Raw genomic sequence first — 27,370 nt, 5'->3', positions numbered from 1 at the left:
AATGAATACCTGCAACCCGCTCAGGAAAGGAGGGAGAACTAAATCCCACAAAGATTTGAAATTGACTCAAAAGTCATCTATGAAGTAAGTGCAAGGGAGGACAAGTGTGGCATAGTGGCACAATTCCTAGACCTGCTGCTTCACAGCTCCAGCAAGCTAGGTTCGATCATGACCTTGGGCATCGTCTGTGTGGAGTTTGCATGCTCTCCCTCGAACTGTACGAGTTTCCTGCAGTCGCTCCAGTTTCTTCCCCATAGTCCAGAGATGTGTGGGTAAGTAGATTAATTGACCACCATAAACCTCCTCATGTGTAGGTGAGGAGTTGATAGGTAAATGCAGAGGATAAAATGGGATCAAAGTAGGATTTTAGCATAAACGGGTGCCTGCTGTTTGGCAGGAAATCACTGCGTTGTGTGATGCATGACTTTAATGAAAGGGCAACCCATCTGTCTCTTTGAGCCTGCTTTAAATTCAAAAGACCATTGCCAAACTTCATAAATATTAGAAACATAAGCCAATTGCCCACTCAAGCTTGCTTCACCATTCAACAAGATTGGAGCTGAACGGTTTTAATCTCAGTACTACCTTTCTTCTGATCCCTTGTACATCAAATATCCCTCTATCTCCATCGTGTTTATTCAATGATGCTGCATCCACATCTTTCTTTGGAGTAGAGGATTCCAAACATTCATAACCCTCAAATAGAAGAAATTCTTCCCACCCATGTCTTAAATGGACATTCTAAAACCATGTTCCTTAGTTCAAGAGGGAAAATATTCCTCTGTATCCATTCTGTCAATCCCCCTCAGAATCTTGTACATTCCACTGTGGGTGGCACAGTGCCCCAGCGGTACAGTTGCTGCCTTACAGTGCCAGAGTCCCGGGTTCAATCCTGACTATGGGTGCTGTCTTTACGGAGTATGCACGTTCTCCTTGACACTGCGTGGGTTTTCTCTGGGAGCTCCGGTTTCCTTCCACACTCCAAAGCCATACAGGTTTGTAGGTTAATTGGTTTCTGTTAATTGTAAATGGTCAGTGTGGACTCGGTGGGCTGAAGGGCCTGTTTCCACGCTGTTTCTCTAAAATAAAGTCAATAAGATCACTTTCAAAACTCCAATAAGCCCAAATAAGTCTGTAGTCTCTTTTTTGCTCTGGTTTATTTTCACCCACATGTTTAGACCGTAATGTTGTATCCTTATTGTTTTGATGTGGTTATGCTTTATTCTTAATTGTTAACTGTATGTTTGTGTTGTCATTTGTGAGCGAAGCACCAAGGCACATTCCTTGTATATGCACATACTTGGCCAATAAACTCATTCATTCATTCATTCATTCATCAATCTCACCATGAGATTTCTCATTTTCTCATCAAATTTTCATCTCAAGAATCGATCCAGCAAACCCTTTCTACACTACAACTAATGGAAATATATCCTTCCCTGATGCTGGAGACCAAAAATGTGCACAATGCTCAAGGCACTGTTTCACCAACTTGCATCAAAGCTTGCCTATTTTACTTCTCCATGCATGTTTACAATAAAGGCCAATATTCATTGAGTCAGTCATACAGCATGGAAACAGACCCTTTGGTCCAACTTGCCCATGCTAACCAAGATGCCCCTGCATAATTCCCACCTGCATGTGTTTGGCCCATTTCTCAGTAAACATTTCCTAAACATGTACCTGTCCAAATGTCTTTTAAATATTGTTATAGTAGCTGTCTCAACAACCTCCTCTGGCAGGTACTACAACATTTAAAAGACACTTTGACATATGATTAGCCTTCCTGATTTCCGGTTAAATTGCTATACCCAACCTCCTCGATTCCCATTACAAAATTATCTTGATCTCAGTTTTTAATACATTCGTCAACAAGTGACCACAGTTTTGAGTGGGAAATTCTAAATATTCAGAATCCTTTGAGTGAAGAAATATTTCATCCCCTCAGACCTAAATGGCCAACCCCTATATCTGAATCACAGCATTTTTATGGGATTATGGGGAGGCTTAGTCTAAAATTTCATCCAATAATATAGCTTGCCCTCTGGGCAGCAATGGGACACCATCTTAAAGCACCGTTAAGTCACTGGAGCTGGACAAGAGCCACAGATAAGATGGACAAATTCTTGATTAGAATGGGTGTCAAGGGTTATGGGGAGAAGGCAGGAAAATGGGAATAGGAGGCCGAGATCAGCCATGATTGAATGGTGGAGTGGACAAATGGCCTAATTCTACTCCTATAACCTGTGAACTTGTGAATAATCATTTTGTGTGTGTTCAGGAAACATGATCCTGTTACATCTGTATTGTCCACCAGAGGTCACTAATTCACCATCACACCGCCATTCCTCTCACTCTCAGCCAAAGACTCACGAATCTGAAGCATTTCAACGGCCACCATCTCAAAACCACAAAGGAATAAACAATAAACCATGTGTAGGAAGGAACTGCAGATGCTTGTTTGCACCAAAGATAGACACAAGATGCTGGAGTAACTTAGTGGGACAGGCAGCATCTTTGGATAGAAGAGATGCTGCCTGCCCCGCTGAGTTACTCCAGCATTTTGTGTAAACCATAAACCTTGGTGCCTACAGGGCTTTGTAGCTCATCACATGGAACATTCATCCATTGAGAGTTTGAGACGAAACCATACCTTAAAACATGATTGTTTCCTCTTGCATCACCAACAATCAACAGAAATATTGGTAATGATGCAGGAAGCTTAAATCCACTGGTACCAGAAATATTGATCATACTCAATGAACATGTTCTTAAAATGGGACCACACTCAAAGTTTAGGTTAGTACAAGGGGCATAGCAAAAGTCAACATGGTATCAAATATAACAATGCAATCCTGTGATAATCACGCACCATGCATTTTGTTTGATTCTTGAAATTCTTCATCCTCCAAGTCAACATTAGAAGCATTTTGAATATATGTCTTCAAATTTTTTGAGAGATACCAGCTCAGATTCTCATCAAAGATTGTGTACAGCAAGTAAAATTCCCGGTCAATATTTTTCTACAAAAGAAAGAGTAAATATCTATATTTTGGAAGAGTACTGAAAGTTCTGGAAATTAGTAAGTAATCAAGATTACAAATCTCCAAAAATATTCAAAGATACTGGACATTATGGGCTGATTGTAATTGAAATTTGCTCTACCCTTGACAATTAATTATATTCAGAGCAGAAGATTCTCCAGATTTACAGATTTTAAAAAATCAAATTTATCATTGTAATAAAGCAGTAATTTAAATATTAACACATTTCACTGTGGAGAGAAAACGTCAAATCCTAACAGTCGACTGATTCATTCAATATACATAAAATAAGATCATAAAAGCTTCAGAGTTAACAATCATAATCAAAGAGCAAAACCCTGAAACATTAAGAATCATATTTAACAAGATCCTCTCCTCTTGAAAGAATGCCGGGACTGTGAAAAGCAATGCACAATCTACAATTAAACATAATTTAAAAATGACGATTGATGAGCTGATTCCTGGTGTGCAATATCACATGCAATATAGCCTAACACATCGCACTGTAAAAGAACAAGGAGACTCTGGAAAGGGTCCAGAGGAAGTTTACAAGAATGATCACAGGACTGAGTGGGTTAACATATGATGAGCATTTAACGGCACTGGGCCTGTACTCATTGGAGTTTAGAAGAATGAGAGGGGATTGAATTGAAACCTACGGACTAGTGAAAGGCCTGGAAAGAGTGGATGTGGGAAGGATGTTTCCACTAGTGGGAGAGTCTAGCACCAGAGGCCATAGCCTCAGACTAAAAGTAGGAAGTAGATGAGGAGGAATTCCTTTAGTCGGATGGTGAATCTGTGGAATACTTTGCCACTGAAGGCTGTGGAGGCCAAGCCATTGGATATTTTAAAGGCTAGATAGATTCTTGATTAGTACTGGTGTTGGGGGTTATGAGAAGGCAGGAGAATGGGGTTAGGAAGGAGAAATAGATCAGCCATGATTGAATGGCAGAGTAGACTTGATGGGGCGAATGGCCTAATTCTGCTCCTGTCACATGATCTTATGACTAATCATTGCAATGTTATATGCCTTCTCTTTGGAGAAGGCAGGTTACACTCCTTCTCTGAAGTGACATTTCATTCAATTCCAATATTGTGATGAATATGTCATATCATGGAATTGCCAAATCTGATTCACACATACTTGATAAATGACTAAATGTACAGAGATTTAAAGAACAGTTTGTCCCTAGTTAAATCACTTACCGTGCCCTCCATAATGTTTGGGACAAAGACCCATCATTTATTTATTTGCCTCTGTACTCCACAATTTGAGATTTGTAATAGAAAAAATTCACATGTGGTTAAAGTGCACATTGTGGAATTTGTGGAATTCTCTGCCACAGAAGGCAGTAGAGGCCAATTCACTGGATGAATTTGAAGAGAATTAGATAGAGCTCTTGGGGCTAGCGGAATCAAGGAATATGGGGAGAAGGCAGGCAATCTTACTGATTGTGGATGATCAGTCATGATCACAATGAATGGCGGTGCTGGCTAGAAGGGCCAAATGGCCTCCTCCTGCACCTATTTTCTATGTCTATGTCTATGTATTTTCTGGGAATGCTGTGCCAGCACTCCCAAGTCCCTTTGCACCGATTTCTGAATTCTCTCCCCATTTAGAAAATAGTCTACACCTTTGTTCCTACTACCAAATTGGGTGACTCCACACTTTGCTATGCTGTATTCCATCTGCCACTTCTCAGCCCACTCTCCCAACCTGTCCAAGTCCTTTTGCTGAGTCCCCCATCCAAATCATTGATGTACATTGTGAAGAGTAGCAGCCTCAGCACCAACCCCTGCAGAATACAACTCGTCACTGGCAGCCAACCAGAAAATGCCCCCTTCATTGCCACTCTGTCTTCTGCCATTCCGCCAACCTGCTATCCATGCTAGTATCTTCCCTCTGATAACATGAGGTCTCATCTTCTTTAACAGCCTCACGTGCGGCACCTTATCAAAAACTTTCTGATAATCCAGGCAAACAACACCCACTGACTCTCCTTTGAGGAAGTAAATAGCAGGGCAGATAAAGATTTCCAACAAGTTCGTCAGGCAAGATCTCCCTTTCACAAAGCCATGCTGACTTCGGCCTATTGTATCGTGTGCTTCTAAGTACTCAGAAACCTTATCCTTCATAATGGACTTTAAAATCTTACCAACTACTGAAGTCAGGCTAACCAGTCTATAGTTTCCATTCTTCTGCTTCGCTCCCTTCTTGAACAGTGGAGTAATATTTGCAATTTTCCAATCGTCCAGAACCACCCCTGACTCTAGTGATTCTCGAAAGATCACAACTAATGCCTCCACAATCTCTAAAGCAGAACCCTAGGGTGCAATCCAGGTGACATCCATCTTCAGACCTTTTGGTCTGCATCTTCTCCTTAGTAATAAGCACCTTCTCCTTAGTAATAGCCACTCCACTAACTTCCACCCCGACCCTCCTGAATTTCCGGCATGTTGTTGATGTCTTCCACTGTGAAGACTGAAGCAAAACATATATCCAATTCATCTGCCATTTCTTTATTCCCCATTATCATTTCCCCAACATCACTTTCCAGTGGTCCAATGTCCACTCATGACTCTTTCTTACTCTTTGAAGAAACATTTACTATCCTCTTTGAAATTATTGGCTAGCTTACTTTCATATTTCATCTTTTCTTACCGCATTGCCTTTTTAGTAACCTTCTGTTGTTTTATTTTTAAAACTTCCCAGTGACTAGTGGAGTTCCGCAGGGGTTGGTGCTGGGGCTGCTACTCTTCACGTTGTATATTAATGATTTGGACGAGGGGATTAATGGCTTTGTGGACATGTTTGCTGATGATACGGAAATAGGTGGAAGGGCAGGTAGTATAGAGAAAGCAGAGACTCTGCAGAAGGACTTGAACAGGTTGGGAGAGTGGGCAGAGAAGTGGCAGATGGAATATAGTGTGGCAACGTGTGGAGTCATGCATTTTGGTAGTAGGAATAAAGGAGTAGACTTTTCTAAATGGAGAGAGAATCTAAAAAACAGAGGTGCGAAGGAAGTGCCAGTGCAGAATTCCCAAAAAGTTAATTTGCAAGTCGAATTGGTAGTAGAGAAGGCAAACGCAATGCTAGCAATTATTTAAAGAGGGCTAGAATACGAAAACAGGGATGTAATGCCGAGGCTCTATAAGGCACTGGTCAGACCGCATCTGGAGTATTGTGAGCAATTTTGGGCACCATATCCGAGGAAGGATGCGCTGGCTCTGGAAAGGGTCCAGAGGAAGTTTACAAGAATGATCCCAGGACTGAGTGGGTTAACATATGATGAGCATTTAACGGCACTGGGCCTGTACTCATTGGAGTTTAGAAGAATGAGAGGGGATTGAATTGAAACCTACTGACTAGTGAAAGGCCTGGAAAGAGTGGATGTGGGAAGGATGTTTCCACTAGTGGGAGAGTCTAGCACCAGAGGCCATAGCCTCAGACTAAAAGTAGGAAGTAGATGAGGAGGAATTCCTTTAGTCAGATGATCTGTGAAATACTTTGCCACTGAAGGCTATGAAGGCCAAGCCATTGGATATTTTAAAGGCTAGATAGATTCTTGATTAGTACTGGTGTTGGGGGTTATGAGAAGGCAGGAGAATGGGGTTAGGAGGGAGAAATAGATCAGTCATGATTGAATGGCAGAGTAGACTTGATGGGGCGAATGGCCTAATTCTGCTCCTGTCACATGATCTTATGACTAATCATTGCAATGTTATATGCCTTCTCTTTGGAGAAGGCAGGTTACACTCCTTCTCTGAAGTGACATTTCATTCAATTCCAATATTGTGATGAATATGTCATATCATGGAATTGCCAAATCTGATTGACACATACTTGATAAATGACTAAATGTACAGAGATTTAAAGAACAGTTTGTCCCTAGTTAAATCACTCCATAATGTTTGGGACAAAGACCCATCAATTATTTATTTACCTCTGTACTCCACAATTTGAGATTTGTAATAGAAAAGAATCACATGTGGTTAAAGTGCACATTGCCAAATTTTATTAAAGGCCATTTTTATACGTTTTGGTTTCACCATGTAGAAATTACAGTTGTGCTTATACATTGTCCCCCTATTTCAGGGCACCATAATGTTTGGGACACATGGCTTGACAGGCCTTTGTAATTGCTCAGGTGTATTAATTGCCTTCTTAATGCAGTTATAAGAGAGCTCTCAGCACTTATTCTTGCCTCCAGTCTTTCCATCACCTTTGAAAACTTTTATTGCTGTTTATCAACACGAGGACCAAAGTTGTGCCAATGAAAGTCAAAGAAGCCATTAAAAGACTGAGAAACAAGAATAAAACTGTTGGAGACATCAGCCAAACCTTAGGCTTACCAAAATCTACTGTTTGGAATATCATTAAGAAAGAGAGCACCGGTGAGCTTACTAATCGCAAAGGGACTGGCAGGACAAAGAAGACCTCCACACCTGATGACCGAAGAATATTATAAAGAGAATTGTTTTATAAAGAGCATTTATTATAAAGAAAGGTCCCCAAACACCTGTCCGCCAGATCAGAAACACTCTTCAGGTGACGATTTGTCAATAACCACTGTCCACAGAAGACTTCATGAACAGAAATACACAGGCCACACTGCAAGATGCAAACCACTGGTTAGCCGCAAGAACAGGATGGCCAGGTTACAGTTTGCCAAAAAGTTCTTAAAAGAGCAACCACAGTTCTGGAAAAAGGTCTTGTGGACAGATGAGACGAAGATTAACTTATATCAGAGTGATGGCAAGAGCAAAGTATGGAGGAGAGAAAGAACTGCCCAAGATCCAAAGCATATCACCTCATCTGTGAAACACGGTGGTGGGGGTGTTATGGCCTGAGCATGTATGGCTGCTGAAGGTACTGGCTCATTTATCTTCATTGACTATACAATTGCTGATGGTAGTAGCATAATGAATTCTGGAGTGTATAGACACATCCTATCTGCTCAAGTTCAAACAAAGGCCTAAAACACATTGGCCGGCAGTTCATTCTACAGCAAGACAATGATCCCAAACATACTGTTAAAGCAACAAAGCAGTTTTACAAAGCTAAAAAATGGTCAATTCTTGAGTGGTCAAGTCAATTACCCAATCTGAACCCAATTGCGCATGCCTTTTATATGCCGAAGAGAAAACTGAAGGAGACTAGCCCCCAAAACAAGCATAAGCTAAAGATGGCTGCAATACAAGAATAGAATAGTTCCTTTATTGTCATTGTAACATGAGCCATGTACAACGAAATTGTAAAATGTCAGCCAGTCAGTGCACCATTCAAACATTTCTAAAAGCTAACGATACATACAAGGTAAAATATTTAAAAAAAGATAAACAACTAAAATTGTTGGCAAAACAATTTTGCCTGGCAAAACAAACTTTCACAAATGAGAGCAGGGTTACCCACAACATCGTTTAAAGTAAAATCATGAAGAGCAACATAAAGAGTCAAAGAGTGATACGGCATGGAAACAGGCCCTTTGGTCCAACTTGCCCACAACGGCCAATATGTCCCAGCTACACTCGTCCCAACTGCCCACGTTTGGTCTAAACCTGTCCTATCCATGTACCTGTCTAACTGCTTCTTAAATGTTGGTATCGTCCCTGCCTCAACTATCTACTCTGGCAGCTGGTTCCATACACCCACCATCCTTTGTGTAAAAAAGTTACCCCTCAGATTCCTATTAAATCTTTTGCCCTTCACCTTAAACCTATGTCCTCTGGTCTCAACTCAGCTAAAGCACAATATAAAGCACAATATAAAGCACAAAATTCAGCTATTTTAGATTTCCTTATGCTTGTTCAATGTATCTTGCTCTTACATGTTCTCTTGTGCGTGATTCGGTTTGCCCAGGATCCTGTCATCTAAATAAATGTCGCCATTAACTCATTTAAAACACATGCATAACATTCGTCAAAGAAAAATTGCAATGTTCAAAACATCAAAATCTTACAGGTGAAGAGCTATACCAATAAATTTGGTTAAATGATAAACAAACATACTAAAAAGTGTTAAAGAGTTTGCATATTTAATACCTGTGAATCATCTTGATTCAATGTGTTCTGCCTGCAGATAACCAATGGTCCGACAAGGCCAGAATTAGTGTCCTCCACAATATTGGTGGCTGAGTAGTACATCCAGGTCAGGCAGGGTGGATCATTCACTGTAGGTCCCACATGCTGCGGCACTGTCCATTTGTAGGTGAAGGATGTTCCAGGCTCAACGCGTGCACCATTTCTTTCAAAACCTTAACATTTCAGTTCAAACACAATTTTAAAAAATAGCCTTTTTCTGCAAATACATTTAAATTTGTATTAGTTTCAATCAGCAGGTTTTCATAAGTTATAGGAGCAGAGTTACGTCATTCGGCCCATCAAGTCTACTCCGCCATACAATCACGGCTGATCTATCTCTCCCTTTCAATCCCATTCTCCTGCCTTCTCCCTATAACCCTTGACACTCGTACTAATCAACAATCTGTCAATCTCCGCCTTAAAAATATCTTTTGACTTGGCCCCTAAGAATTCAGTGACAATGAATTCGACAGATTCCCCACCTTCCGACAAAATAAATTCCTCCTTATCTCCATTTCTACATTCTTTTATTCTGAGGCTATGGCTTCTGGTGCTAGACTCTCCCACTAGTGGAAACATGCTCTCCACAACCACTTTATCCAGGCCTTCCATGCCATTATCCAAGTAAGTTCCAAAGACGTACAGGTATGTAGGTTAATTGGCTGGGTAAATGTAAAAATTGTCCCTAGTGGGTGTAGGATAGTGTTAATGTACGGGGATCGCTGGGCGGCACGGACTTGGAGGGCCGAAAAGGCCTGTTTCCGGCTGTATATATATGATATGATATGATAATCCTTCTAGACTCCAGCAAGTACAGACCCAGTACGGCCAAACACTCATCGTGTGTAAGCCCAATCATTCCTGGGATAATTCTCGTAAACCAGAGGAGGTTCTCCAATGCCAACACACCCTTCCTCAGATATGGGGACCAAAACAGCTCACAGTTTAGTTTTTTGCTATAATAGTAACAGTTTATTTCCAGAAGAGGCACGTTCATTTGAGAAAATGTTTTTAACAAAAATCTCGCAGCAGGGAATTCAACTCAATATTGCCTTCCTTTGGATGGAATGGGTATGATTTGAGGAAGAAATAATGTACATGAAGGATATTGAAATGTTGCACTTAGGTTACATCAGGTGATGTACTTGTGGAAAGGGTTGGTGAATTGCTAAGTGAAGGCAAATCAACATTGATCATTCTTCAATATCTTGGAACTCAATGCTCTCGTCTTGTTCAACTATGCACCAAGCAAAGATATAGTTAAGCAGCTAGGAGTACCACCACTCCATTTCATCCCCACCATGAGCATTGACTGTGTTTTCCCGTTCAGAGGTCATTAAACTTCTTTTAATATGCTGAAGTTTAATGTATGAAGAGATCGATAGCAATTGAAGAAAGGAGATCTGATAGCTGGGAGGAGATTGGAGTGGGGAAAAGAGGGCTGAACAATGAATGTGTGTTTGGCTGGATCCCTCAAACCATACACCCATGTCCATTGCATACACACAGGCTACTTCAAATGCAATGACACCAGTCTGAACAGTTTTACCTGTAAACCATGCCAGAATGCACTTCATCAGTACCCCGTCATATCCATCTGTTAGGTGCAAAAAAATGTCCCTTGCTACATGTGTAGGAAGAAATATGCAGATGCTGGTTTTAACCGATGATGGACACAAAAAGCTGGAGTAACTCAGTGGGGCAGGCATCATCTCTGGAGAAAAATGAATAGGTGACATTTTGAAGAAAGTCTGAAGAAGGGTCTCGACCCAAACGTCAACTATTCCTTTTCTCCAGACATATGCCACCTGACCCCTTGAGTTACTCCAGCTTTTTGTGTCTCCCTTGCTACACTGTGTATTCTGCATTTATGATCCCAAATTCTATCCATAAGTGCACAAATTTAATTGGGGAAATGAACTAATCACCCAGGAATGGAGTGATCCAAAACTAATAGGGTCTGGTGGAATTGATTTATGCTTGATTTCACAAATCCACCCTGCCTGTACCAAACTAAAAACTAAAATTTCAGAAGATTCAATTTCAACCCAAAATTGCAAGGGGAAGGGGACTGATGCTAATTATCAATTCTGTAAACTTTATCCTAATCTGTAGTGGTACAAAATTAAAGCACATGTATAAAGACAGCAACTCTCAAACAGGTAACCATACATGAATTTACCATCAACGTAGTTTGTTGCATCAAACTCCTTGGTAAAATACACCCCATGAGGCTGAATGCTGTAGGCACGATCGGCTTTGTTCATGAAAGTGACAATAATGGTGTCTCCAACTTCAGCTTTGATCACTGGGCCTAATAGACAAGTAATAAAAATATTGTCACCTTGATAGTTTTAAAGTAACAAAAGTATACGTTCCAAAAGTGAATCACACGTCGTACCAAGTATTCCAAGATGCTTTTCCGCTGGTAATCGATTTTTTATTGTGCTGAAGGATTCGTTAGTATACTCAACGTATCGAGCTTTCCAGTATTCTCCTCCAATTCTGTCCATACTATTCTTGAAGAAAACTTCAGAATCACTGAAAGGAATTAAAAAACAGTGAAGGGGGACTGAAGAAAGGACTCGACCCGAAACGTCACCTATCCATGTTCTCAAGACATGCTGCTTGACCTGCTGAGTTACTCAAGCACTTTGTGACCTTTTGCCAAAAACCTGAAGACATTTTTGAATAATGCATTTTATACCCAAGAGCTCAAAGAATAATTAAGTTGTAAAAACCTGTTGAGATTTTGATTGGTTAATTTTGCCCTCAGTATTTACACCCACAGGACTGGAAGGAGATGGCTGGATTGGAAATAATTAATATCCCAGGCATATGGATTGATGTCCAATGTCTTTCCTGTGCTGGCAGATGCAGTAGAAGTGACCCATCAAGGATAACCAATAGACAATATAATTGAAAAGAGATGTAGGGGGCCAATACCAACCAGTTGGATTAAGTTAAGACAACTTTGTTTGTTTTGATGATTAATATGATTTTAGTCTAATCACAGACTGAAACTTACTTTGCAGATTTCATGACAGTAAATTAATGTTTGCAAAAGTTCTCCACACAAAAGATTTAAGAATAAACTATTGGGTAGATACAAAACTACTGTTTCCAATCAACCTTTGCCCTTGAAATAAACCTCTCCCCATGATAATGGTTTGGCAGCCAGAGTATCAATTGAATTATCTGAAAAACCAAGGACATAAGAAGCAGGACCAAGTGGACATCTTTCCCCTCAAACCCACGTTGCTATTCATCAAGATCATGGGTGATCTTTTACCTCAACACCATTTTCCTCCACCATCCCCAAATCCTAAGATTCCTTTAATATCCACAAATCTCTTAATCGCGAAGTTGAATGAAAATGACAGAACTACAACCCTCCGAGTTTGAGAATTCCAAAAGGCCATGATCCGCTAGTTAAAGTAATTTCTCCTCACCTTATTCCAAATTCCTAGGGGGTATTATTTGAAGACTGCAATCCCTGCCTCAATTTTCCTTGGCTTTGTTGAAATATCTGCATGTTATTGCATTGAAAATTGCAAGTGCAGTCTCACTAAGATCGGATGGAATTGCAGTAAGACTTCCTTCCTCCAACAGATTACCTGTGGATCTGCATGTTGCCTTCAGTGACATGTTGTCAGGACTTTTGAATATCAGCGCTATTCAATCTATCACAACTTTAAAGGTTATTTGCTCTTTTACTTTATGGATCAAAGTGGTTAACCTATTCCATCCATTCACTTTGCTTGTCCATATCCCCTTAAAGTGTTGCACAGTCTCTTTTATGCTCACAATCCCTCTTAGTTTATTATCAGCAGCAAACCTGGAAAAAAGACATTTGGTCCCCTCAGACAAATAGTTAACACAGATTATGAACAGTTGGCGACCAAGCACCGATCCCTCATTTGTCACAACCTGCCAACTTGAGAAGGGTCTGTTAATTTTCACTCTTTGATTTTGGTCCTACAATTAATTCTCAAGCCTTGTCAATGTAACGCCTCAATTTCCATTGGCTCTCACCTTGTTAACTAGCTTTCCCTGTGGATCAGAAACCTTCCACATATCTATTGGTTCCTTGCCATCTACTCTACCGTCGCATTCTCAAAGGATGCCAGTAGATTATGAAATCAACCATTTTCTCTTCATAAGCCCATGCTGACACTGGCCGATCCTATTATTCTTTCAATATTGAGAGGATAACCAAGAACCGGATCATACTCAAGAAAATAATCCAAAAAGGATAAATTATTTTGTGTGTAATATTATACACACACTAACATTTTGATCAATTTGGCACAGTGCGTTACAGCGCCAGAAAAACAGGTTTGATCCTGAGCATGGATGCTGTCTGTACACCTGTACAAGTGTTTGTACATTCTTCCTGTGCCTGCATGGGTTTTCCCTAGGTGCTCCAGTTTCCTCTCACATTCCAAAGACGTGCACGTCTGAGGGTTAATTGACTTCTGTAAATTGTCCATAGTGTGTTGAATAGAACTAGTGTACAGGTGTTCGCTGGTCAGCGTGGACTTGATGGGCCAAAGGGCCACGCTTCATCTCTAAACTAAACTCATAGGAAAGAAGAAAGAAAAATTACTGAACTAAGTTGATAACAGAGGGCAGTATATATCAGTAGCAAACACCATTTAGATTTATTCATTTGTATCTTTTAAATATAGAAATGTCGGCAAGAGAAGATACTTTGCCTTTGGTTCAATGGTTCTTCATGTCACGAATGCACAGCACAGTGAAATTCTTTTGCACAACCCACTAATGCACAGCTGCCATATTTTACCACCATTTGTAAAGAAAAAGTTGGAAGTACTGGAGCTCAGCTCATAATGATATGGGAGAACTCAGCTGGACAGAAAACTTCAAGAAAAATATTTTTCTATGCTGCTTAAGCACTTTAGAAAAAAAGCATATTAATTATTCTGACAATAAAGATGCAATAAACATTCAACTTCAAAAGTTACTGACAAGATCTGTATGAGTAAAAGGCAATCTATAAAGAATACAAGATGGTGAATTCTGAAGAATGAGAAGGGATGATAGATGTTTAACTGGTATTATTAATCATAAATTGGTTTGTTTTAATATTACCTTCCTTCCGCATCTAGTGGCTGATCATTAAATAAGTTCTTCTTTGTGGGACCATAATTCCATCGCTCCAATTCAGCTGCAATGAAGTATTTTCTCTCTTTACCAGTTAATGTAATCTCTGAATGATGGTATCCACAACCATTCACATTGAACAACGCTTGCATTCCAGCTGGAAGATAAGCAAAATAAAGCTGGGGAGAAGAACCTCAAATTTTAAAAGGACGCTAATTTAAAAAAGAAATTAAACCAGTGTTATATTTTTTTCCCAGTTTTGTCCCATTCCACTAAATAAGTTGCTTCTTACTAATGAACAGTTCCTGCACCAATACAGTTGTTTTTCATTGTCTCAGAAACAACTCAATGATGTGAGGTGCCACAGTGATACCTTCAAACCTAGAGCCAACTTAAAAGGACCCCAACTTCACAAAGAAATCTCCCCAGAGAATTCAATCCAAGGTTGTTTATGTTCAGCAGCACAGTTAGACTCAGTAAGTGCAATCCATCTCCACGCAAGCCAACATGTCCATACACAGCAGTGTTCTGTCCTCTACAGAACTAATTGGATTGACTAACTCTTTCACCCTGACTGAATATCTCATACAGGAGAATAAACCCTCCAGGACTTACTGACTACCCAACACTAGTGCAAGTTCATGGCCACTAGCTTGAAAAGTAAAATTATAATTTCACAGAGGTCTCTCGAAGCAGTGGGAAGAGTCAGTTACAATTCCTCTTAAAATCTAGTCAAAAGGGGGTGGCACCTGCATCGTATTTCGATAATACTCCCAACATAGGAGTGACTAATACCCTCTCTAGCATTAAATTGTCATTCCTCTCTTGTAAAGCAAATCCCGAAAAGAACATTTTTGCCCAACGTATTAGTTTCAGCATTTTCTGCAATTCCATGGTAAATACATGAAATCCTACATTTGAGATTAAAACCAGTTGTAAATTATTTTAAATATTCTTTGTATGGTCCAGGTACTTTTTTAAATCATTGGCTACTTATTGTAGAAATTCAAGATCATTCACAACAAGTGAATAGTGCAGATTCTGCTTTTGTGAGAATGCGTGAAGTGGATGATAGCAAGCTAACAACTTGTTTTATATTCCTCCTACACGTTACATTAACTTCATCATACAAAAAAATGGGGAAATGAGCTGTCAACTATCAATCATCATTACATTGCACTGCAAGTCACGATCTATTCGCAGATATTTGAAACTGGTTTTATTCCACCTTTAGTCAAGTTCAGATTTGAAAAGATAAACATCTGATATCTCTCCTGCTGTTTACACATCTGAGCTTGGTGCCCTTATCTCTGAAGCACCACACATCCACAGAGGTCTACAAGATTCAGCATTACACACAACAGAACTCTCGATTGGCCAGAGTGCTAATAAAATAAATAATTGAGAATTAATACAATTTAACAAGTCAACAATTACATTCCATTCAGTACCCAAGTGAATGATAGTTGAAGCAATTCTGAAAGTCAGTTTCTCACCTTTAAGATGGTCATTGACTTGACAACTCAGCAACCATCTTCCAACATTTCTGGGAACCATTTCTACTGTGACAAAGGTAGCTGGGAAAAGGCTGACAACATCCACTTTATGACCTCTGTCGATGAAGGTCTGGCCATGAAAATATGCAGAGTGTACATCAAGTTCATTTCCAATTGAAAACAAGTGCCAGGATATAGACTGACCGGCACACATTTTTAGGCCGGGTAAATTGCCAAACATATAACCATTGATAGCTGTGGAGTCAACATAAACGTAAAAGGAGATATTTAATTATTAGTAAAAATATTAAACATGCAAATGTACTTTCCCCCAACTTGTTAATTGATTCAAACTAAACTAGGGCGGTCACGGTGGCGCGGCGGTAGTTGCTGCCTTACAGCGAATGCAGCGCCGGAGACTCAGGTTCGATCCTGACTACGGGCGCCGTCTGTACGGAGTTTGTACGTTCTCCCCGTGACCTGCGTGGATTTTCTCCGAGATCTTCGGTTTCCTCCCACACTCCAAAGACGTACAGGTTTGTAGGTTAATTGACTGGATAAATGTAAAAATAAAATAAAAAATTGTCCCTAGTGTGTGTAGGATAGTGGTAATGTGCGGGGATTGCTGGGCGGCGCGGACCCGGTGGGCCGAAGGGCCTGTTTCTCGCTGTATCTCTAAATCTAAAAAATCTTTCTAAAAATCCAAAAATCCCTGTACTCTGGTTGTTTTCCTCTTTACCCGATCCGTGTATGGCTTGATTGCATTCATATATAGTTCAATGTGACTGGATAGCACGCAAAACAAAAAAGTTTTTCACTGTATGTCGGTACATGTGACTATAATAAACCAATACGTCATTGTACCATGACTGAAGGATATTGTGCAATTAGTTATAGCAGAAGAGCCAAAGATTAGAACACAAATAGCCTAGACTGGACAAATAGCCTATCCATCAATTCACAGATTTTTGTTATTTTTCGTTTAAAATGTTTCTGCAAGTTTCAGCCCACTAAAATGGCGCCATGACATACTACGGTTTTTAGGGTCAAGTGGTCTATCTTGCTCTGCTCTATTATCTTTGATGTCGACTGTCACATTGATTGGAGAAAGACAAGAATAATATACTGTTGTAGGAAGGAATAGAACAAAGATCAGTTTGAGAATTTAAAAAAAATTTAAGCTGTGGCCCAAGATAGGTTGCAATTGAGGGATACCAAAATGAAAACAGGCCCTTTGGCCCAACTTTTCCATGCTGACCACATTGGCATTCTTGTCTAACTGCATTTGCCTGCATTTGACCCACATCCATCTAAACCCTTCCTAACCAGTACCTGTCCAAATGCATTTCAAAAGAGATAATTGTATCAGTTTCTACAGCTTTCTCAGGCAGCTCCCCCCAGATATGAATGAAACATGGACCCAACAGTCCCCCTTAAATCTCGTCCCTCTTACCTCAAGCCTAGCTGTCTTGCAGATTGAGTGGAGTTAGCTGGGAAGATCCCCTAGTCTGATCAATATACCTTATTTGCATTCTGCACTCACATCAATGCACTCACATTTGCACTTAACCAAAATAAATTAAAATTTTTGATTTCGATTTAGAGATACAGCGCAGAAGCAGGCCCTTCGGCCCACCGGGTCCGCGCCGCCCAGCGATCCACGCACACTAACACTATCCTATACCCACTAGGGACAATTTTTACATTTGCCCAGCCAATTAACCTACATACCTGTACGTCTTTGGAGTGTGGGAGGAAACCGAAGATCTCGGAGAAAACCCACGCAGGTCATGGGGAGAACGTTCAAACTCCATACAGTACAGCACCCATGGTCAGGATCGTGGTCAGGACCATGCCGCCAAAATGATGTTCATGGAAAGCTACTGCAAGATCATGTCAAAGGTGCAGTTAGTCAGCATTAAACCCAGTTACCATAAACATCCACAAATAAGTTCTTGGTGTGCTCCAGTGAACATCAGTTGCAAGATAGCATTCCAGCAATGCTCAAAATACATAGTCGGAAGAAAGCCAAGTAAAAAAATACGCACAATGCATTTTGTTGCTTTCTTGGAAGTCTTCATCATCTTTATCAACAGTAGATGGCATAGTGCAATAATTATTAATGTTATCATCTAGATACCAACTCAGGTTTTCATCCACAATACTGAACATTAAGACAAAGTCCAGATCAACATCTTTACGTTTCAGAGTCCCTTCATCCAAGGTGCCTGTAAATATATAAACAGAACAAATATGTCAGTGTTGGATATTTATCCAGATATGTTCGTTTAGGATGTTAGATTCTGTCAAAGGCATATTCTTCTTGCAGAATATTTGTATTCATCTCAGTGTAACATAGATCAGAAACATCAAAGATGTTCAACCATGTATCAGATCCTTCTTTAGTTTAGCATGAATTACACTCCAATATCTTGAAGCTCAGACATTTTAACCTTTTATCAAATCTCAAAACTCTGAAATATCACTTTGAACTAGATACCATCAGCTTTGTGCTGAGGACCTCAAACATTGTAGGATACATTTTGTACAAAAAGTCAGAGAACAGACTTTAACAGACTACAGTACATGCATGATCCACAGCACCTCTTTCAAAAATTTGGGATACAGCTCATCAGGTTTATCAGTGTTTTCTACCATTTATTTCTCCACTATTAGTTTTTTATTGATGCTAATTTCTTTCAGCTCATCATTTATTGCAGACCTTTAGTTTAGTTTAGTGATGCAGCGTGGAAACAGGGGCTGTGGCCCACCAAGTCCAGGCCGACCAGCGATGACTCTTGTCATAGACCCGAGTCTAGACTAGGTAGACACTGGTTCTATACTACACACCAGGGACAATTTAGAAAATCCAATTAACCTACAAACCGGCACATCTTTGGAATGTGGGAGGAAACTGGTTCACCCAGAAAAAAACCCTCGTGGTCACAGGGAGAATGTACAAACTCAGTACAGACAGCACTTGTAGTCAGGATAGAACCTGGGTCTCTGATGTTGTAAGGCAGCAACTCTACCGCTGTGCCACTCCCGCTGAGCCAGTGTTGCCCACATGTTAACTGTCATTATTTCCAGAAAGATTTTGTGTCTTCTTCCATAAAGAAAAAAAAAGACTTTTTTTTTCTCTGCCATTTTCTAAAGAAATTAGTAAGAGATTCAAATTAACTTCTGATCTAGCATTCAAGAGAGAGCTAGATAGAGCTCTTAAGGATAGCGGCGTCAGGGGGTATGGGGAGAAGGCAGGAACGGGGTACTGATTGAGAATGATCACATTGAATGTTGGTGCTGTCTCGAAGGGCCGAATGGCCTACTCCTGCACCTATTGTCTATTGATAATCTTTTTTTTAACATATCGGTTGTAGCTACATTCTAATTTACTCTTATATTCTGCTTTCCCTTTCCTTAAAAATGTATTAATCTTCCTTTGCCAGATTGTGAAATGTTCCCAATCTCAGGCTGTGTTTTTGATAACACTATAATCTTTGATCAAATACTATCCTTAACTTCTGTTGCTTTCCACAACTGGACCATTTTCCTTTTAAGATTTCTTGCCTTACATGGATGCAAATTCATTAGTTCCTTACATGTACACGATCACCACTGCTGGTTCACTGTCATTGGGTAATGTTTAAAGATGGGTAACACAGTCTTGCAGAGGTAGAGTTGCTGCCAGAGACCTGGGTTCAATCCTGACGATGGTTTCTGTCTGTACGGAGTTTGTACATTCTCCCCATGACTGCTTGGGTTTCCCTGGGTGCTCCCGAATTCCCCCCACACTCCAAAGACGTGCAGGTTTGTAGGTTAATTGGCTTCGATAAAGGTTGTAAATTGGCCCTATTGTGTATAATGCAAGTACGTGCATGGGGATCACTGGTTGGCGTGGATTCCATGGGCTCGAAGGGCTTGTTTCCATGCTGCATCTCTAAACTAAACTCATTTTGCATTTTTCCGAAAATAACCGAATGGGGAGGATATATAACAACAACATTAATACTTGGGACAGATAACAGATTCACATTTTAGCTTGGGTTCAGACGAATTCCTTGTAACAAATACAACTATTCAATATAAAGCACCAAGTATCTACAGCTGACAATTGGCAGGAGCCATAGTGTGAAACATAGGCTGAGCATTGGCAGAAAGTGTAGATATTTTAAAGCACTGGGATTAAATTTTTCTAAACAAATAAAGTGTATGCCATAACGCTTTACACAAAGCTTGAATTTGGAAATCTAATATTTAATATGGCTTGGCTCCATATTTCTGTGCAAAATTTCTTGGCTTTGAAACATATGGACCACAATGTTTACGAGTCCTGTGCAATTATGCTTCAAAGTAATGGAAGACAAATTTTTTTTTTAGAGTTCTATGGTCTTTTGGATTCTACCAACATGTGATGTGCTAATAAATGAAAGTTCCATCAGCACATGCTTGTAGACCACAGTGACCATTCATGGAAACAGGCCTTCACAAGGCTTGTAAGCCTGTTTCATCATTACTGGAAGGGAACTAAGATTGAGCAGATCAGGGGTCCTTCATAATGGCAGCCCCTTGGAACACCCAAATGCCTCACTACCACAACCCATTTGCAGCACCCGCCTCTTGCTCTGATCACAATCCTGCATTTCTGCCCACACCAATTGTGAGCCTAACCCTCTAACATTTTTCCAACCAAACATACCCATTCTAACTAACACCATAGACTCTCCCACTAGTGGCAACGTCCTCTCATATTCACTCTATCCAGGCCTTTCACTATTCGGTAAGTTTTCACGAGGTCCCCCCTCATCTTCTAAACTCTAGTGAATATAGCCCCAGTACCATCAAACGCTCATCTTACATTAACCCATTCATCTCTGGAATCATCCTTGCAAACCTCTTCTGGAATCTCCAACACCAGCACATCCTTCCTCAGATATGGGGTCCAAAACTGCTCACAATACTCCAAATGCGGTCTGACCAGTGCCTTATGAAGCCTTAGCATTACATCTCTGTTATATTCTAATCCACTTGAAATAAATGCTAACATGGCATTTCCCTTCCTTACTACAATATTAGCCTTTTGGAAATCCTGCACCAGCACTCCCATGTCCCTTTGCACCTCTGATTTCAGAATTCGCTCCCCATTTAAAAAATTGTCGGTGCCTGTATTCCTACAACCAATGTGCATGACCGCACACTTTGCTACACTATATTCCTTCTGCCACTTCTCAGCCCACTCTCCCAAGCTGTCCAAGACCTTATGCAAACTCAATAGACAATAGGTGCAGGAGTAGATCATTTGGTCCTTTGAGCCAGCACCACCATTCAATGTGATCATGGCTGATCATTCACCCGTTCCTGCCTTCTCCCCATATCCCCTGACTCCGCTATCATTAAGAGCTCTATCTAGCTCTCTCTTGAAAGCATCCAGAGAATTGGCCTCCACTGCCTTCTGAGGCAGAGAATTCCATAGATTTACAACTCCCAGCTTCCTCCATACTATCTGCTCCCACACCTGTCTTTGTCTTATCTTAGTCCTACCTTTACCACTATCAAGCAGCCAATTTTAATCAGTCCTTACCCTAATAATCCAATACAATCCTTGAGAACCCAATTCTGCCTTGACAGATGTTCTGATTGCCCCTTCCCATTCCTCTCCCAAAGAACATTCCACAGGCATAACCCAAATTCAGACCTGGAGTGGTGACTAATTGCTACATTCATATGATCTGCTGCCATGCAGCAAGCAAAGCAAATGCCCGAGTTCACACAATTTATAATACCATTCCTCTGAACGCCATGACATTTTACGGCATCTGGCTCTCAAACTAAACTTCGCAGCTGCACACCATCAAATTAACAAGCTGGTGCTCTTCAAACTCTAGGCCTCACCACTTTCTGGGAAATATTAAATGAGGTCGATGCCGTCCTCTGTTACCTGTGTGGAGTTTGAGTGTTCCCCCTGTGACCACGTAGGTTTCCTCTAGGTACTCCAAGTTTCCAAGTGGGATAACATAGAACTAGTGTGAATGGGTGTCCAATAGCCAGCATGGACCCGGTAGACCGAAGGGCAAGTCTCCATACTGTATCTCTAAACTAAACTATCGTTTATTCTGTAGAGCGATTGGTTATGCCTCTAGAGTATAGTTATCATCATTACAGGACAGAGAGTATATGAAGCTGACCAACAGTTGAGCAAATGAGTTCAGATCGATCTTTATCCCAAGCTCAAGTTTCCTCTCCACCAGTGTCAAATGGAAGAGGGGGTGAGGAATTGTAATACAGCTAATTTACTATCAACTTGTTGCCTACACGCAGTCACAGTGGCGCAGCGGTAGAGTTGCTGCCTTACAGTGAATGCAGTGCCAGAGACCCGGGTTCGATTCCGACTACGGGTGCTATCTGTAAGGAGTTTGCACATTCTCCCCGTGATCTCCATGGGTTTTCTCCGAGATCTTCGGTTTCCTCCCACACTCCAAAGACGTACAGGTTTGTAGGTTAATTGGTTTGGCAAATGTAAAAATTGTCCCTTGTGGGTGTAGGACATTGTTAATGTGCGGGGATCGTTGGTCGGCATGGACCCGGTGGGCCAAGGTGCCTATTTCCACACTGTATCTCTAAACTAAACTAAAAAAAAACGAAACAAATAAGGTGTGGCCCAATTTTATCCCCATTAAGCTAATTAATTCTCTTGGGGTGAAAAAAAAGGGGGATACTCACTCCTCTGTGTAATTACGAATCCTGAATTAAATGCACAGGAATTTTTAATCTGTAATTCTCCAAACATAGTTTCTAGAGATACGCCAAGTTTAAGGCACTGACATTGAGCACAACTACTCTGTACTGCCTTTTACACTCCATTTGTGCTTTCTTTCATCAACTTCTGATGCAAGTAGCAATGATCGAAATACCAACATTATTTGTGGATAGTAACATCTTAATTAATTGTTAAATCACTTAACTGATAACAAAGGCAAACAAGAGATTAATTTAGCATTGGATTGTGGAATTCCTTCTGGAATAGTTCAGTACCAAGTTAAAAATAAGCTTGTTATTGCTCTGCAGATGGATTTGATCACATTTGTGATGTGGGAACTCGATCTTCAGCTGTTGTTCACAAATGAACTAACAATGTTGAAGGATCCTGCTTCAGGGGAAATGTTGACATAATTCATTTAACACAAAATTTCACAGAAACCTGAAAATGCTCTGCAGTTCTGCTCACCCCTGGTGGTGGTGCTGTGGTACAATAAAAAGGAAGCCCACTTACAAATTTGATCATGCAGCAACATATTTTTGTGTTTTATACAATCAAATCCAAGCTTTCTTGTACATGTTAATTGCAAGTTATTTTGCCCATCCTAAGCACGATTTGCCTTGAGAATCTTAAGATTTAACCTCGTGCCACCTGATTGCATCAGGCCCCCAGCACACCCACCCTGCCCCCTGAATGCCCACCCAGTGCCCTGGTCATACTTCTTCCCATGAAGTGACAAATAATATCCACCCTGATGCCTTGGTGAGTTCCCAGTCCCACCCTTCCAGCGTGGGGAGACAGCCATGAGGGAGAGTGAGAAGGGGGGGGGGGGGGAAGAACAAAGGTTGACCTGGCATGGGAAACTTTGTAACTTTGTAAGCGCTCTTCATGTGGCGACTATTTGCATACCCAAGGTATGCAACCATAGAATTTCACTGCGACTTGTCAAATGAAATAAAGTATTAATTCATTCATTCCACCCCAACTCCGTGTTCAACCCTCCCACTGCTCAGCTGTCAGAGTAGAGGACCAGCTGTCAGAGTAGAGGACATTGCTCATATTTGTGTGTGAAAGGCTTTATGTAGTAATAGGATTGGGGAGCTGGCAGTGTAGAAAATTAGTGTAGATATTTTCCACCCCGAGATTCTTCTCTTCCAACCCACACTAGAAAAATTAGTTAATGCAAGGTACAGAGTATTAATCAGAGACCGGGAACTTAGTTTTTAAGCAAAGTTCGACTGTACCTTTCTTGCATGTTAACAGTGCTCCAATCAAACCTGATGAAATGTCCTTTGGAGCATCGATATGGGAATGGTAAACCCAGGTTAAGCAATTTGCATCAGCATCGGTTGGTGCGTGCTCCTTCTTGACTACCCATCTGTACGTGTGGTTTCCCCCTGGCGGAACGGCATCATCCATCTTGTGCTCGCCTGATGTACGGTCAGGATAAAGGGCACCTGCAAGAAAGAATCTTTCTGAAACTACAAAAAAAGTGGGATATTTATAGGAGGCAACAAAGTTCAACCCCTGAACAAAGCAAGAGCTTTGTCAGATAGGAAAGTGGGTGAATGTGGGAAGATTTAAATAAAAGATGTCTTTATGGATCAGACAGCAGATAACAAAAGCAATAATGTTCTTCGTGAGGAAATTTGCCACCATTTTGTTTCCTGTTTTCCTGCAATTTTCTCTCTTATCCAAAAAGAATTGGCTTTTCATCAAAAAAGACAGCCTTTAGAATTTTAAATTGTCCAATCAATCTATAATCAATTCACAGGTATTTCTATCCTCTGACAAGAACTGACATTAATCTTTGGGATTTAACTTCACCCAGAGATACTAAAGACAAATTCTAATCAGGTGATGGATGAAAAATGTAGTGCTGTTCTGATTGCAGATAATTATCGATTTTACAATTTTAAAACAATATATTTTTCTTACAAAGATTAGTTCCCAATCTGACTTCAAACCACAAGGTACTCTGAAAGGTTAAAGAAGTTATACTTTTCCATAACCATCTGAATTAAGTGGTTGGAAAGTGTATTCTAAACCTAGTTTTGGTGTGACATACAATAAGAGCTATGCAAGTACAGAATAGTACAAAGGATGCCATAGGCATGCGATAAACATACTGGACCTTTGCTACAGTACTTGTACATTCCATCAAGGTACAGTTTTATTATCCATGTGCCAATCTTGTGAAAATAGACTGTGAGAATGGTAATGCTTTTAGCACAACAGATAAACATAAGTACAATGTAATTGGTTTGTGAAATAAAGGCTATTAACAGGAAGGATTCCTGATTTCCTGATAAAGTGACCAAAGAACTCCCAAATTTACAACAGCCTTCTTGTACAGGAAAGAAGTGGAATCAGCAGGAATATTAAAGATTTATTTTGACAGACCCCTGCCATGAACCTCACTTCAATTAGCTTTAAAACTGCTATTTAAAGGACCTGGTTAACAGAGGAAATCCGATTGCTCTTGCAAATTATTTATGAACAAATTTCCAGAGATGTAATTTGCAAGATAACAAGGATTTTTCTCCTGCAAAGTTTGCCATCATCATGTGATACATTCACCAAGTCAATTTTTTTAAATCAAACAACGTTACCTTCAGAATCTTTATCATAGAAGACTCCATGTGGATGCACAGCGTAGGGACGAAAAGCAAAGTTTTTGAAATGAATAATAATCACATCTTCCACTTCAGCCTTGAGCACCGGGCCTAGAAATCCCAGCCAATTCGATTTACGAATCTCAGTCAAATAGGTTTCATCCGTAAACTGCTTGTACACTGCTTTCTTGTACAAACGTCCAATCCTGTGCTCGCCAGTTTTTAAAAACACTGATGCATGTCTATGTAGAAACACGAAGAAGAATGAGTGCAAAATTTACAAACAAAAATTATGTTAATAAAATGCACAGAGTCAAAACATTCATTCTCATATTGGTTGCTTGAATTCTCTGCACAAATTTCATTCACTCAGCATAAAAGGACAAAGGAACAAAGTTGCCAAGAAGAGCTTCAAATAAGAAAACTTCAAATTGTCTTTAATTATAACCTCAGTTATATTTGGAAAGGAGGCCTTTTTTGAACTGTATTGGATTCAAAATGCAAGTCCACTACACCGCCGGTTATAAAAGTAGATATTCTGGCAAAAGGATCGAAAGGGACCTTTAGAGACACGAAGAACTGCAGATGCTGGAATCTTGAACAAAACAGAAGGAGGAAGAGGAACTGAGCAGGTCCGGCTGCATCTGCGGAGACAATAGCCTGACAAAAGCAACATGGGGCTGAAACAAAGCCTGGCAAGTGATACTTGTGTATGGGTGGGGTGGGGCGGGGCAGGCTGTCTCTAGCTTGGCGATTGAGCAGAAGGTGGCATCTTGACTCTGCTTTTAGACAGCTCAGGCCTGGGTTATTTTAGTTCCCGGGCTTGATAAATATTTCAAGAATACAATACAATATAATATATCTTTATTGTCATTGTACAGGGGTACAACGAGATTGGGAATGCGCCCCCGTACGATGCAATAATTTAATTAATTTAAACAACAACAACCCAACAAAACAAATTGCAACAGTTTTAAGACAGAATAAAGTGCAAGTAGATCTGTGCCGGATCCCTGTGCGATGTGACCATCCGGCTCAGCAGGACCGGTTCAAAGCAGCTATGGCCCTGGGGATGAAGCTGTTCCTGAGTCTGAAGGTGCGGGCGTAGAAGGCCTTGTATCGTCTGCCCGATGGAAGGAGTTCGAACAGACTGTTGCAGGGGTGTGAAGAGTCTTTGTGGATGCTGGTGGCTTTTCTGAGGCATCGTGTGTTGTAGATGCTCTCCAAGGCTGGTAGCTGTGTTCCGATGGTCCTCTGAGCTCTATGGACTACCCGCTGAAGAGCTTTCCTCTCTGCCTCCGTGCAGCTGAGGTACCACACAGGGATGCCATGTGTTAGGATGGGATTGCCTAAAGAAGCGGGAGCCTGCTCAAATGTCAGCACATTTTCTAATTCAACTGATGGCATTGCCTGCCTTCCTAAGTACAGCCGGAGGTCCTACTAGAGGGTAGGAAGTAATTCACCCATTCACAAGGCCACCCTCAGGGCAGGGCTAAAGTTCAATAACAAGATTTTATCACCACATGTGGATAGTAAGACTATATTTCCCTCTCAACACTGTATGACAGTATACCACTCACACCACTCTTGTTATTCCCACTATCACTTCCTTCACTATCAAATTAAACACACCACTAAAGCTTGAGTCAGCTATGCACCTCTTCCCTTCCAGTCTCACACCATGCAACAGTATCATTCTTTTCTCAAATACACCATTTCAACCAACACTGAGTCACACAAGATCATCGACTTCACTTTATCTACCATCCCTTCTTCCTTCCACAATATTCCATCTACATCTTTTAACATATCCCCCTGTGCTGTGCTTCCACAGACAACTATGCCGAAGAAACAAAGCGGGCTCTCTGTCTCAACGAGAAATAGCAATGCCGCCCTCCACTCCAGACTGTGCAGTAAGGTATCCTCTACAGAATTATAATGCACTGCACTTAGCTGGGTTACAGATTGATAAAGTTTGCAGCTCACCAGCAGAGGAAACAGCTCAGCAGGCATATGCAGGGAATGGAGGGACATAGATCACATGCAGGCAGAAATGCTGAAGGCCACTGTAGGCTGAAGGGCCTGTGCCTATGCTGTGCTGTACTGTTGTATGTTCCACACAGTGGGTGTTAAAGAGTTCAGTGATATTATATTCCCCCATATTGCAGGTTCTATCACAACGTTTGAGAAACATTGAGACCGGTATATGGATAGGGTAGGTTTAGAGGGATATGGGCCAAAAGCAGGCAGATG

General features: G+C 40.7%; 1 protein-coding gene across 3 annotated transcripts in view; it reads right to left on the bottom strand.

The window, feature by feature from the left end:
• LOC144595330 (ferroxidase HEPHL1-like) overlaps positions 1-27,370 on the bottom strand; it is a 79,458-nt gene that overhangs the window by 32,332 nt on the left and 19,756 nt on the right. For all 3 annotated transcript variants that reach the window (XM_078402714.1, XM_078402712.1, XM_078402715.1), the window contains exons 2-10: positions 25,115-25,359; positions 23,747-23,959; positions 17,797-17,976; positions 15,749-16,003; positions 14,241-14,409; positions 11,527-11,666; positions 11,308-11,439; positions 9,087-9,298; positions 2,873-3,023 (exon numbers count right to left, since the gene is read on the bottom strand). In XM_078402714.1, coding sequence (XP_078258840.1) covers positions 2,873-3,023; positions 9,087-9,298; positions 11,308-11,439; positions 11,527-11,666; positions 14,241-14,409; positions 15,749-16,003; positions 17,797-17,976; positions 23,747-23,959; positions 25,115-25,359 — 1,697 coding nt within the window. The remainder of the gene's footprint in view (positions 1-2,872; positions 3,024-9,086; positions 9,299-11,307; positions 11,440-11,526; positions 11,667-14,240; positions 14,410-15,748; positions 16,004-17,796; positions 17,977-23,746; positions 23,960-25,114; positions 25,360-27,370) is intronic.

The sequence above is a fragment of the Rhinoraja longicauda genome, chromosome 7 (genome assembly GCF_053455715.1).
Source record: "Rhinoraja longicauda isolate Sanriku21f chromosome 7, sRhiLon1.1, whole genome shotgun sequence".
Classification (NCBI taxonomy): domain Eukaryota; kingdom Metazoa; phylum Chordata; class Chondrichthyes; order Rajiformes; family Arhynchobatidae; genus Rhinoraja; species Rhinoraja longicauda.
Note: the sequence above shows the minus strand (reverse complement) of the source record. Positions and strands in the feature narration are given on the sequence as shown.